This window comes from Sceloporus undulatus, unplaced genomic scaffold, assembly GCF_019175285.1.
Source record: "Sceloporus undulatus isolate JIND9_A2432 ecotype Alabama unplaced genomic scaffold, SceUnd_v1.1 scaffold_15, whole genome shotgun sequence".
Lineage (NCBI taxonomy): Eukaryota > Metazoa > Chordata > Lepidosauria > Squamata > Phrynosomatidae > Sceloporus > Sceloporus undulatus.
In genome coordinates this window covers 3880256-3893888 of record NW_024802937.1, presented here as the reverse complement: position 1 = coordinate 3893888, position 13633 = coordinate 3880256, and the positions used below count along the sequence as shown (strand labels likewise).

The following is a 13633-nucleotide window of genomic DNA, read 5'->3' as shown; positions in this document are numbered from 1 at the left end:
ACAACTCCCTCAGCTGTAATTTTTAAAAAATCTCTGAAAACCTACCTGTTTAAAATGGCTTTTAATTTATGTATTCTATTACTAATGCTGTTTTTTGATTGATGTTTGTATAGATGCTGCAGTAATTTTTATAATAAACACCTTTGTAACTATTTTATGGTACCATTGCTGAAAGAATGGGATGGATTCAAATATAATTTTAAATTCAGTACTCCACCCACATTTTTCAGATTTACATTCAACAGTTGAGGTCCAAAGTTGACATTACACTTAAACTGCTATCCTAACTAGGTTTATTTAAGAGGTATACAAAATTAAAATATCAACAACAAAACAATAAAATAATGAGACATAAATCAATGCAATAACATGGCTGTAATATACACAGCTAAAATCATACCTCTGTGAAGGCTAACATGAATAATAAAGGTTCTGATTGGGTAGAATTCAGAGACATTACTATGGCAGGGTACATACTGCCCCAAAAAGGGTGGTCTGCCCATGCCTTGTTTTGCTGCGTGAGGAAGCTACAGCGGACAAACAGTGTGGCTTCCTCGCGCTGCAAAAGGAAGCCACAGAAAGCAGGTAATTTTTGTGGCGCCATTGTGATGCTGCAGTGCACCAATGGTGCATTCACAACATCACAATGGCATCACGAAATGCAGATGCTAAGCATCCATTGCATCAAAATAACAGCACCCATTTGTACAGGGCACCGCCATTTTGACGTACGGAATATGTGCTAGTGTTGCGAGGCGTCTGTAAGTGATGCCCCGAGGCAACCCAAGCATGTATTCCTTATGTGCTAAAAAGCCCATCTGTACTGGGCCTATGTTAGTCTGGAATATCAGTATGCAAAGGGATCTTGCAGCACCTTTGAGACTGAAAGAAGTTGTAGCATCTTTTGTAGACTTGGTTTACTTCCTCAGGTGCAAGCTTATACTACAACTTCTTTCACACAGTCTCAAAGGTGCTGTAAGATCTTTTGCACAAAGCTTTTGACATTCATCAGAAACTCAGTACTGTTTGTTCATGCTTTAAATCCTTAGGAAGAGAATTATATAAAACTAGTATGCTAAAATCCCAGTTCCAAGAGGTTGCAAGACAAAGCTTAGAAGCATGTGATATTATCAAAAGGGTTTCTAAATTCAGACTACAGTGACTAGGCAAGGCTATAAGGCCTAAGAGGAACTGCTAACCTCAACCAGGGTCGACTATTGGATTTAGGTCTAGGAGGTCAAGTGGTCCCTCATAATACATGTTTGTTGTTGTTGTTGTTGTTAACCACTCTCCAGTTGACCTCAACTCATGGCAACTGGTGGATGAGACATCGCCAAGCACCACTATCCTTCACTGCTCTGCTTGGGTCATGTAGATTCAGGCCTGTGACTTCCATAATTGAGTCTAGCCATCTGGTGTGTAGTCTTCCTCTCTTTCTACTGTCTTCCACATTTCCTAGCATTATTGTCTTTTCCAATGAGCTATGCCTTCTCATGGCGTGGCCAAAGTACAACAACCTTAGATTAATAATCTTGGCTTCCAGGGGGAGTTCAGGCCTGATTTGTTCAAGGACCCATTTGCTTGTCTTTTTGGCTCTCCACGGTATCCTCAGCACTCTTCTCCAGCACCACATCTCAAATGAGTTGATTTCCTCTTTATCCACTTTCTTCACTGTCCATCTCCCACATTCATACATGGCAATGGGGAATACAATGGATTCTTCAATTCTAACTTTAGTGCTTTGTTAAACAGTGTATCTAATAATGGTACTAGTGAATTTTTTTCAGTACAAATACATGCATATGATATTTGAGACTAATCCTTTCTTATAGCCTTCTGCACAACCAAACCCATGTCTCCATTTAAAGACTATTCCAAAAGCATATACCTCTCTAAGAGTGTATTCACCATTTTTTCAAAGGTTTCATCACATCTCAGAAGTGGGCTTGTAATTCCCCATTGGAGAGACTTGCTGTATTCATTCAAGCCAAAATAAAGCTTCTCATCTTGGCTAAGCTCCTCCTGTTCCAAATGGAGACATCACAAGCAAAGAAATTGTTATAAATGATTTATATTTGTTTTACATTCAAAAATAGCATATTCTTCTCCTCAGCCATTCAAATGAACATGACCAGTCTTATAATCTTACAAAAACCTCTTTTGATCATATTCATTATATAAATACATGCTCTAATGAAGCCACAACCTCACTTTTTTTCAGAACATGAACTGCTATGGCAAGGTTATACCTGCCCAGGAATGACCATAGCTGGTGGGACAGTTAAAGCTGTCTCCAATCACAGAGTCCTTCTGGGCCTCCTGTAACAGAGAGATGGATGTAGGAAAACTCCCAAAGCTACATATATATACCTGTAGTTCCTGATGAAGAATTAACTCCATACAAGGAATATCACTTACCCAGTTCTGGCCCTGGAAACCACAAATCTATAGACTTATCATTCTATCAGAATTCATCTTCAATTTATTAGCCCTCATCCAACCCACTACAGCAGGGGTAGGCAACCTTTTTGAGCTGGGGGCCAGGTTGCTGTCCCTCAGACAACTGGGGGGCCGGAGGCGGGGGGGGGGGGCTCCCCCCCCCGGGGGAGGGGCCGCGTGCGGGGGGTGGAGCCTCCACCCTCCAGGGCGGAGCTTCCACCCTCCGGGGGCAGAGCTCCCACTCTGGGGGTGGAGCTACCACCCTCGGGGCGGAGCTTCCACCCCCCAGGGGCCAGGCCACCTCCTCTTTGCTGGCCCCTGACAGGGCCCAAGGCCCTGTCAGAAGCCGGGAAAGAGCCGGCGGGGACCGCCAGCGCTGGAGGCCTCCCCTTCTTTGCCGGCCTCTGATGCCAGAGGCCCGCTGCCGCTGGTGGAGCCCTCCTGGAGTACCCCAGCGACGGCAACTGGCCTCCCAGGGGCCCGCTGCTGCCATCGGAGCCATCCTGGAGGGCCCCAGCGGAGGCAACGGGCCTCCCAGTGGCCCGCTGCCGCCGACAGAGCCCTTCTAGAGGGCCCCAGCGACGGCAACTGGCCTCCCAGGGGCCCGCTGCCACCGCCGGAGCCCTCCTGGAGGGCCCCTGCGACGGAAACTGGCCTCCCAGGGGCCCGCGGTCACCGTTGGAGCCCTGGGCGCCGCCATTTTTTGGGGAAAAATGGCGGTGAAATCTCACGCGACCTTCCCTGAGGTTGCGAGAGACTTTGCCACCATTTTTTGCCCAAAATGGCGGCGCCCAGAGCGGGGAAAAACTGCAACTGGCGGCAGCAGCAGGAGCAGCCAGGGGCCGGCTCAAAGGCCTCCGCGGGCCGCATCCGGCCCACGGGCCGGAGGTTGCCAACCTCTGCACTACAGCATCCATGCACTAGTCCAGCACCTGTACAGTTCTAGCTAATCTGATCACATGGAGAAGTAGAACATAGTGGTGCCACAAAACCCATAATTCCTAATCACTTCATCCAGTGGTTTCATATAGCTATTGAACAGCATGGGAGATAGACTGAAACCCTGTGACATGTACAGGTTAACAACAATGGATCTAACAGATTCCCACCACTGCCCCCTCCCCATTCCATTGCTACTCTCTGGAATCAGTCCGTAGACAGGAGTGAAACAACCACAAAACAGGGCTTCCTACTCTCATCTCATAGATCCAGTCCAGTAGGATACCTTGGTCAATCGTATCAAAAGACACTGAGAATCAACAGGGCAGCATACCCCTTGTGTTTCACCTAGAGTAGGCTGTTAGGAATATTCAGTATGTTTCAATATCAAATGGTGGCCTGAAACTAGATGGAAGTGGGTCCAGATAATCTGCTTTCTCGAAGAACACCTGAAGTTGGCCAGTGATCACACACTTAAAGCACCTTGCCCCAAAGGAGATTTTTACAATGGAGCAGAATTCCAAATACATAGGAAAGGGAAGTCCTCTTCAGGGGAGAGTCTGCCCTCTTTCAATGTGACAGCCACCTTCCCTTGCACCCATCTGATTAATCCACTATTATTTTACCGTATCAGCCAACATGGCCAGTAATCAGTCTTACATGTGGTGGGACCGAGTGATTCAGCTGTCTTGTCCACATCGTTAGGCACAACATTTGAAACTGATCTCAAGAAACCTAACAAGACTGAAGACTGGATATTTCCCTAGACTGTTCAAGGACCCATTTGCCAAGTTTGGGCTGAATACAAGGATTTCTACTCCATGTGTCTTTTGGGTAGCAACACCTAATCTATAGCTGTGACACCTTTGGTGGGGGCATCTAATCTATGAGTATAAGCTCCACTAGAAAGCTTCTCTGGCATTACCTTCACTATTAATGCAGTGCCAGGCAAAAACCTTTATATATTCATAGACATTTCCACACTGTTAACATTTACAATTTTAAATTCTTTTAATTTTTTTATTGATTGAATCCTTTTATATTGTCCTTATATTCATTTGGGTGTTTTGTAAAATTTACTGTTTTGTTCTTTTTTAATGTGATCAGGAAATACTGATTGGCTACTGAAGGAAAGCATACAGACTTTATTATATCAGCATAGAAAATATTTCCTTCCTCTGTAACACCACTATGGTTAAAGGCCAAAGATGCTTACATGAGCATGTAAACAGTTCCCAAGAACTTCATTGTATTTACAAAATTTAGTCTCTTACCATATTGCCAAATTGTATCCAGTGTACTTCATTGGCAGAACTGATTCTGGACTGAATTGTTTGAAGGCCATATGGGAAAGAACTCACTTGGAGAACAAGGAGATTGAAAGCTTCAAGGACCTCTCTGCAATTTATCACTCTGTCTGCAAATCCATAGCTAGGCTCTCCATGGGAGAGAGAGCTTGAAATGGCACTAAGAGAAGAGATAAAATATACAATTTTTACATTCTTTTCCATAATCCAGAGATTTTTCAAAGATTAAAATTACAGGAATCACTTGGTCCACAAAAAATCAGGGCATAATATTTAGAAGCTTCCCCTCCAACTAATCTCTACAAAATAATAAAAGTACATTTCATTCAAACCTTGGTTGTGTTCTACATGCTTAAAAACTGCAATTGGTATGAACTATATGGAGAATGTCTCTGTAGTGTCAAGCCATAAGGGTGTGAAGGTGATCAATATTATACCACTCAATTTCAAGGATTTTTCAAGTAGTTGAGGAGGCTTAGTAAAATTAGAAAGTATGAATCAGAAGAGAGTAACTGATATGCCTCAATGTGGGGTGTGGTCCATGCCTAATCAGTCTACGTCAAATCTACATTTCAGAGGTATAAGCAAAACATGACATTTCACAAGTTTTTCTTATACCTCTGAGATGTAGATTTGGCATGACATTTTGCATGACACAATCTCAAACCAGTCACTGATGACAATGCATCATACAAAATGAATGGAGTAGGATACTAGAAACCCATGGTGGAATACAGAAAAGGAACGATTACAAAAGTGGACCAGTGGATCCAGGAAGTTTTTTCTTTCCTATCTGCAATATTCTATATTTTAATGCATGCCATAACATTGTATAATACATGACAAGCAGAATCTTTGTCATGAAGAAACACTGCCATTTTCTGTACTCTTACTTGTTTCCTAATACTGTAGTTATAATTATCAGCTTCTAACTGTGGGTCCATGCTAACCCCACGGCAATATTAAGACCAGGTTTCTTGGCAATATCACCTAGGGCAGACATGTTCCAAAGATTTATTTATTTTATTTATTTCAAGGATTTATATCCTGCCTTTCTCCCACAAAAGGATTCAAATGTGGTTCACTTCTTGCCACACAGTATATGAAATGCTGCAGAAACATCCTTCAGAGTTCATCCTCATCATCCAATTTAACAAACAGCATAGTAATTGAAGGAATTACCTTGTCAGATCTACATGGGCATTGTCATGTACCAGCACAAAAAGCGTGTATGGATTCTGCTTCACCCGTCTCATGAAAACATCAAACTTGGTTTGAATCTCATTGTCTAGCCGCACCACATATTTTTCAGCTCTTTGGTAAGCTGCTCCATTTTCTTCAAGGCCCAAGTCTACAAGAACACCTAAGAAAAGAAATGAGTAATGAATTTCTGCTCCAAAATAGAGAAAATTAAAGTTATCTTTTAAAACATAATATGCTGAAAGCAGAACAAAGTCAGTTCTGAATCTGAACTTGGAATAGATCAAACAAATGTCAGATAAGTTATCAGGCTCACTGGATAAGTACTTCTGTTTCCTTTTCCCCAGTGTTTATATATGGTTATACTTACACACATCATATTACATCATATCAGTGATTTGGGAATTATGTGCTTTTGTTCATTCTGATCTCCTATGTATCTAGTCCTGAAGTTTGTCAAGTTAGGCCAAAAGAGAATCTGGAAGTAATGCACTGCAAGTAACTTTGTTACTTGTGAACACATTCTTTTGTGGAATGACCAGGGCATAATGATATTCCTTTTGTGAAATAATAGAACAACTGCTACTATTAGTTACCTTTTCTATGTAATAAGTAACATTTAATTGTTACTTCTGAAATACTGTTTTTGGAGGGTCATTTGGGCCACTCTAATTATTAGAGCCTTACTGCATGAGAAAAGAGAACTGAAACGGAACAGGAGAGTAGTGGCTTTCTCCGTACATCTTCACATGTCATCATAGCACTTCTGTTTTCTTCCTGAGGAAGATGGTTGTAAAAGTATGCCATTTATAGTTTTTTGTGGGTTTTTCAGGTTATGTGGCCATGTTCCAGAAGAGTTTCTCCCTGACGTTTCGCCAGCATCTGTGGCTGGCATCTTCAGACTGGAAAAATCCATTTGACTTCTCATATGATAAGGCTCTGTTTCTTAGTTTCTTCTCATTTCTAATTTTCATTAAAATGATGGTGACATAGATGACGATAATGATATGTTACCAAAATTGTCACCAATGCTACTCTAAATTATAAATAACTCCTAACATACTACTTTGTAAAAGTGTCAGAGATCAAAGTTCTGAGCCCAATTATTATTATTTTTTACCTGATTGTCGAATCCGTTGAATGGTTTGTTGGACCAACACTTCTGATCGAGGGACCACAACGATGAAATCTACTTTGCTGAAGTGACCCAGATCCAGGCTTTGGTTACCACTGTCTGCTATGGCACATACCTGTGACAAGAGCTTTCTGGCAATTGTGAGCTGAGGCTGATAAATCTGGAAGGTTTCAGTGTCCAAATCTATGAAAAAGAAAAGCTCTAATTTACATTCTAGTCCTAGAGAACTGCCCAGAGATGCCTGATGGTTAATTTCTATCTCTGAAGCTTAGAAAGGCTGGGCATGACTATCATTCTCTGGGTATGTGTTCAGAGACTGTATGAGTGACACCAAGACAGGATGTACCTGATTCAGATATTACAATAGAACAAGAGACACTCTAAGCTCTCCACACCAGACACCCCCAAACTGTGCAATCTTAGCTCTTGAAGAGATGGAAGGAGGCCAAAGTTCTGTCCCTAAAAGTCACATGATCTTCCAGACGTTGTTGGATTGCAGCTCATAGAATTCCTAACCATTTGCTATGTAGGGTAGAGCTACTGGGACTTACAGTCCAATGGCATCTGAATAATTCAACTCCTCCAAGACAATGGAAAAACTCCTCTGAACAAATCTTGCCAAGAAACCCCTATGAAAGGCAAGCCTTAACATCTATAAGTAAGAAATGACTTGAAGGTACACACAATAAAAACAACAACAGCAAGGCTGAGATAATTCTCTCTTGAGGATGAACTGAAGTTTTCAATGATGTGTTTAGGACAGAAGTGCCCGTATGTTATGGAAAACATTTCATCAAGGAAAATGAAACTGATGACATTTTAAGACTCCTGTCTATGAAACGCACAATCTACTCCTACCATTAAAAAACATTTTCATACCTCAAGCTAAATTATTGGTATTTCCTGTTTATTTAAAGTTAAATTAAATTACTGTAAATGTATAGCATTAACCTCTTAGTTAGAATATTTAGGAGTGGGCCATTAGACTCTTAGCAATGCCTTAAACATAGCAATATTTGTTTGTTTGCTGAATAAATTTCTTTCCTGATCATGAAAGGTGTCTTTGTCTTCCCAAAGTAGTGTATACATATGTTTGTTAAAACCTAATATCATATAATACATATAATTTTTAAATGATCAGATTGTCCCTGCAACATGTTTAAAAAAACAGCATGCATCCATTGGATCTTTTTTGCTTTTCTAGTAATGAGCACAAAACTGCTACAGATTTAACAGTAAAGCTTCTAAGGCATTTCTAAGGCATTTAACAGTAAAGCATCTAAGGCACTTCCTCACACCACTTAAGCTGGCTTGCCCGAGTTCATAAATAATTTAACATAGGAAAATTAGTGCACTGTAACAATGTGCATGTGCAGGACTGTTCTGGGTATACAGATGCTAAGAGGAACCAGATTAGGTCCTCCATCTGTTACTGAAATCATCAGGGGGTCAAGTTGTGAAATTTGTTTTCCCCCATCCTAAGCTATTTGCAAAAGACATGAAAATAGGAATGAAATCAAAAGTTTAACATTTAAATGCATAGCAAGCAAACTGTAGGCACATTTCCCCAATCTGAAGAAAGGCCATCTTTAAGAAATCCTTTGTAAACCTACAAGAAGCCAAGTTCTTCAGCTGCAGAACTCCTGACATTTCTCTTGCAGAGTTGGGACTAGGGAAGTTGTGACAAGAGATCTACAATCATAGCAGTTGCCTTCTAGGTCTTCTGTTGCTTAACGGTGGAAAAAGCTGGTGTAAAAAACCTAATCACTTAAAAGCAAGGTTGGATGGCTGCATGGTTGTAAGATGAGATATCTATAGATCAAGCCTTTATACTTGCTCCAAACATTCTTATTTATTATGCTGGCTTTGGTTGATGGGAGTTCACTTCCAGCACCATTTGGCGGGCCACATATTGCCCTATCCTACCTCATATTCTCTGATTGGTAGAAATAATTTAAATATTTGGTTTTGACTTACATTGTTTCAGTTCTTGAGAAACAAGCCTTACCTAGTTCTTGGGTGTAAATCATGGCAGCTGCTTCTTGAGATGACACACATTCATTAACATCTCCATTGAATGGAATTATAACATTATCTCCTCGTTTCTGCTGCATTGTCTCTAGCAACTTATCCAGTTCATCACCTAGTAAAGGATTAAAACAAAAAAAATTATATGAATGTTATCTAAAACACCCTTCTGAAATTTTCAAAAGAAATAGTGCAAAGGAAGACATGCCATACTTAATATTTATCTAGCATTTTTTTTTACAAATAGCTCTGATTCAGTGAAGTTTAACGTAAATGTTACAATCAATCAGTGAAGTCCAGGTTTTATTTATCACCAGGGACTATAAACTAAGGCCCATTACAGACAGGCCTCTAAGTACGTGCTGAGCACGTACTAGAGTTAGGAAGCGGCGCCGTTTCCGCACACCCCCAACCCTAGTACGTGCTCAGCACGTACAAATAGCGGCGACCGTTCCACACGGCCGCCACCATGACTACATTACGACCGCACCGCCTCCAAATGAGGCAGCGTGGTTGTGACGTAGTGGGGCTGTGCGAGGGTGCCTAGTGCGCCCTTTTCGCAGCACCGGAAGGAATGGTGGTCCAGAATTTATTTTATTACACTTGGTTGATCACCAGTGGTGTTCAATATTGTAACCAAGAGACCTTGATAATGCTCTAGAGACCAGACTGGATTCTGAAAGTTCAAATGAATCACTTTTACTTGCAAGCACACTGAACCAGTCAATTAGCCGTCCGAGAAGTGTGAGAGAAAGTGATCGTGCAAATCACTTACTTTCACATGAAAGCGGGCTGAAAAGCGCTTTCAGCCATCAGCTGAAAGTGTTCTCCTGTTATTTGCAGTGCTTTGTAATAACAGAACAACCCATTATTACCATGACAGTTGAAAGCGCTTTTCAGCCTGCTTTCATGTAAAAGTGATTCACACGATCACTTTCACTCAGATCACAGGATAAGGACATTGGAACAATCTGTCTCTATCCTGTCACCGTGTGATAATTTCCTGTTTCTTGTTCCTGGGATGCTGCTCCCCTATGGTCTGCCCTGCTGAGCTTCACCAGCTACAGAGTGCCACTCCCACCCCCAAACACAAGGATGAATTGGTTAGAATTTCTCATAGTAGTTCTGAAAGATATGCACTGGTTTTCTGGGAATAGGTGTTAAGTAGACCTGTATTCATTTTGGACACAATCAACTTGGTCCATTTTTTGATGTGTGAAAACTGTCATATTCGTAACTTAGAGAGAGCTGTAACAGCAGGATCACTCACCTAAAGATGTGTTTTTGAAATGTGATGCCAGAAAACTAACTTTTCCAGTAATGAGCTCATAACTGATCTCCTTTAAAAACTCACTAGTAGTAAGCATGCTCTCTGCCAATGCTCTAGACTGGTGTTGTCCTAGAGAACAGGGGGGAGGGGGAGAGAAATCACAGGACACTTCATTACAAGGACTTCACCTACATTCATTTCTTCTTAATGACTTTCACAGCAGCCATATTAACAGAGTTATCAATTCACAGCTTTAAATTATAGCTTCCAAGTGCATATGGATTTACTGGTTCACATTTATAAGTAGCTTTTAAAAAATACAAGGATTGTCCTGCATTGCATAAAACTTGATGAAATGATTGTGAGACCCTGTTTTAGGTTAGCCTCAAGAAATATGTTTATTTGTTTATATATAACTTCTATCCAAGTATTTTGAAGGCCCCAAGACATAAGGATAGAGTTCTATGGTGGCGCAGTGGTTAAATGCCTGTACTGCAGCCATTCACTCAAAACCACAAGGTTGCGAGTTCAAGACCAGCAAAAGGGCCCAAGCTCGACTCAGGCTTGCATCCTTCTGAGGTCGCTAAAATGAGTACCCAGACTGTTGGGGGCAAATTAGCTTACTTGCTAATTAGCTTACTTGCTGTTCACCGCTATGATCTTTGGAATAGCGGTATATAAATAAAACAAATTATTATTATTATTATTATTATTATTATTATTATTATTATTATATCCTTTTTACTATGTAGTAGGTAGCAATGTTGATTTTAAATAGTATTCACCAAATCTATTGACAGTTCATGATTTGAAACAGAAAATCTTTGCATTAGTTAGATATACTTATTGCTGTATATGGCTTCAATTATAAAACTATTCTTTATTTCCCCAGAATATCCCACTATGTTTCCTGTCATTTCATTCACTCTGAAATAATAATTTGGCATGTTGGTGGTATCTTCCTTGGGTGTGTATTTGATATAATTCAGTTTCAAATATTAAGAGCCTTTTCTGATACTAAGCGGCTGAGCAGATGGGCCAGGAAAGCATGGGCTGAGGCCATGGATTGATCCCCAGGCCGGTGTGGGGATGGGTGGCTGTTTATATGTCCACCCATCCTCATGCCATAGATCTGGTACCACTGCAGATCCCCACCTCCATCTGCATCTGGTCTGGCAGGATCAAATCCAATCCCGCTCCCAGGATTTTGATTTGTGTCATCCAAAAAGGACAACATAGGACTGGGGGGAACCTATGTGGACAACCTCTAAGAATACAAACCTACATATACTTATTGAGCAATAGCCCTAATGAGTTCAACTGAGATTTAAAAATATATAGATTTGCCTTGTTAAAGGTTTTTATTATTTAAAATTTCACATCTGCAGCAGAAACATAGTACAGTAAAAATGCAGATGGTTAAAGAAAAGTTGTCTTCTGTTTTCTGTCTTGCTCTCATAGCAGTCATATGTTTACACAGTTAATGCAAGAGAAATTCAGCTGCTTTTAATAGAATGTAGGAGAGTCTGCATGTTTGTAAAGACCGCACTGTATGTTCCAATGGATAATGGGTCAATATGTTAACGCAAACTATTCTGTGAGCAAGTCTTACAATTTCATCTAGATTAGAAAGAAAAAGAGAAGAGTGCATTTTCACATCAATTTAGCACATCTTTTGCCTGCTGTTCCCCAAGGTCAGGTTGGCCTGTGAATGCTCTTCTGGTTAAAAGATGTCATGCAAAGGGAAATTTTGGTTCAAAAAGGAACATAAGTACTGTCCCTAACAAAGCTGTCTACATTTACAATTGTTTTTAATGGCTACAAATTAATTTCTCAGACTGGATTTTTTTCCTACATGGGGAACATAAGGCAGACCTTGTGCCCTGAATATGGTATTTTACAGGGTAATAAATGCATAAAGAAATAACTGTCATCTAAGTCAGAACTGAACTGAAATAATACAACTTTTGGTTCACTTTCCATCCAGATTTTAAAAGAAATAAAAACTTCCAGCTTTCATCAATTTTTCAATATAACTAACAACAATTTTAATTGATTTTTGTTCACAATATTTCCAAGTGAGCTGTAAGGAGCAGGCATAAAAAAGAGTAACTGAGTCAAAATTCTGTAAATGCCAGCCTCAAGGAAGTTCCCTAGTCCACAAAGGAGAAATGATAGCCTAACATTTGGCTACTCTCATCAGTAGTCATCCAATTAAACTTGTCATTTCCTCCCTGAGATGAAATTATTGATGAAAAACTCGTCAGCCAACTATACTCACTTTCTGAAAGCCAAGGCACAGCAATGTTCAGAAACAATTTAGGGCACTGGTACTCAAACATTTTACCCTTGGGACTCCCCATTTACATCTGTATGCGGATATCACACTGCCCCCACTCAACATAATATATGAATAAAAATATTTTATTTATTTAGTATTTTCATTTTTACATTTATGTATATTCAAGTTTTAACATTTTATAAGGAAATATAATCATTTAAATTTTGTTGTTGTGTACCTTCAAGTAGTTTCCAACTTACGACTACCCTAAGGTGAACCTATCATAGGGTTTCCTTGGCAAGATTTCTTCAGAGGAGTTTTGCCATTGTCTTCCCCTGAGACTGAGAGCATGTGTCTTGCCCCAGATCACCCGGTGGGTTTCATAACTGAGCAGGGAGTTGAATTCAACACATTTGCAAATTTTACACATAAAAAAGTTTGGGAAGAGGAGAAGGAGGAGAGATCAGTTTCCAAGTTTCACACACACACCTCTTGAATAGTTTCTGCGCGCGCGCACACACACCTGTTTGAGAATCACTGATCTAAGGGAAAAGAACCTTGCATTATCTAACAATAAATGATGGTTGCTCCTGGGTGGCTGTCATATCAACAACACGACCCCTTCCATGCCTTGAAATGACACAGTTTTCTTTCACACTACACAATAATATCCTTATGATACCACTTTAACTGCCATTGCTACATGCTATGGATTCATGGGATTTGTAGTTGAGGGAAGGACTATAGCACTACTATTCTCTGGCAGAAAATTCTAAATATTTTGCAAAACTACAAATCCTAGGATTCTTTACAATGGTAGTTAAAGTGCAACCCTAGTGCTATAATTGTACAGTATGCCACCACTTTTGCTAGTTCAATCTGAGCTAAGTGCGTTTGGTGGTTTTGCAACTGAGGCTACTTATAAGAGTTCCTTTATCAGCAGGAGCAAGTATTAATCATCAATGTACCTCACACATTTGCCAACCACTAATGGGGTACAAAATGAAGGTGGCATTTTAATTCAATTCTCTGTG

At 40.4% G+C, this 13633-nt stretch overlaps 1 protein-coding gene across 2 annotated transcripts in view; it reads right to left on the bottom strand.

The window, feature by feature from the left end:
• The window catches only part of LOC121917339 (GREB1-like protein), a 135118-nt gene that overhangs the window by 49859 nt on the left and 71626 nt on the right, over window positions 1-13633 (bottom strand). For both annotated transcript variants that reach the window (XM_042443238.1, XM_042443239.1), the window contains 6 exons: window positions 10319-10447; window positions 9029-9163; window positions 7006-7203; window positions 5868-6048; window positions 4653-4845; window positions 1889-2022 (listed from right to left, as the gene is read on the bottom strand). In XM_042443238.1, coding sequence (XP_042299172.1) covers window positions 1889-2022; window positions 4653-4845; window positions 5868-6048; window positions 7006-7203; window positions 9029-9163; window positions 10319-10447 — 970 coding nt within the window. The remainder of the gene's footprint in view (window positions 1-1888; window positions 2023-4652; window positions 4846-5867; window positions 6049-7005; window positions 7204-9028; window positions 9164-10318; window positions 10448-13633) is intronic.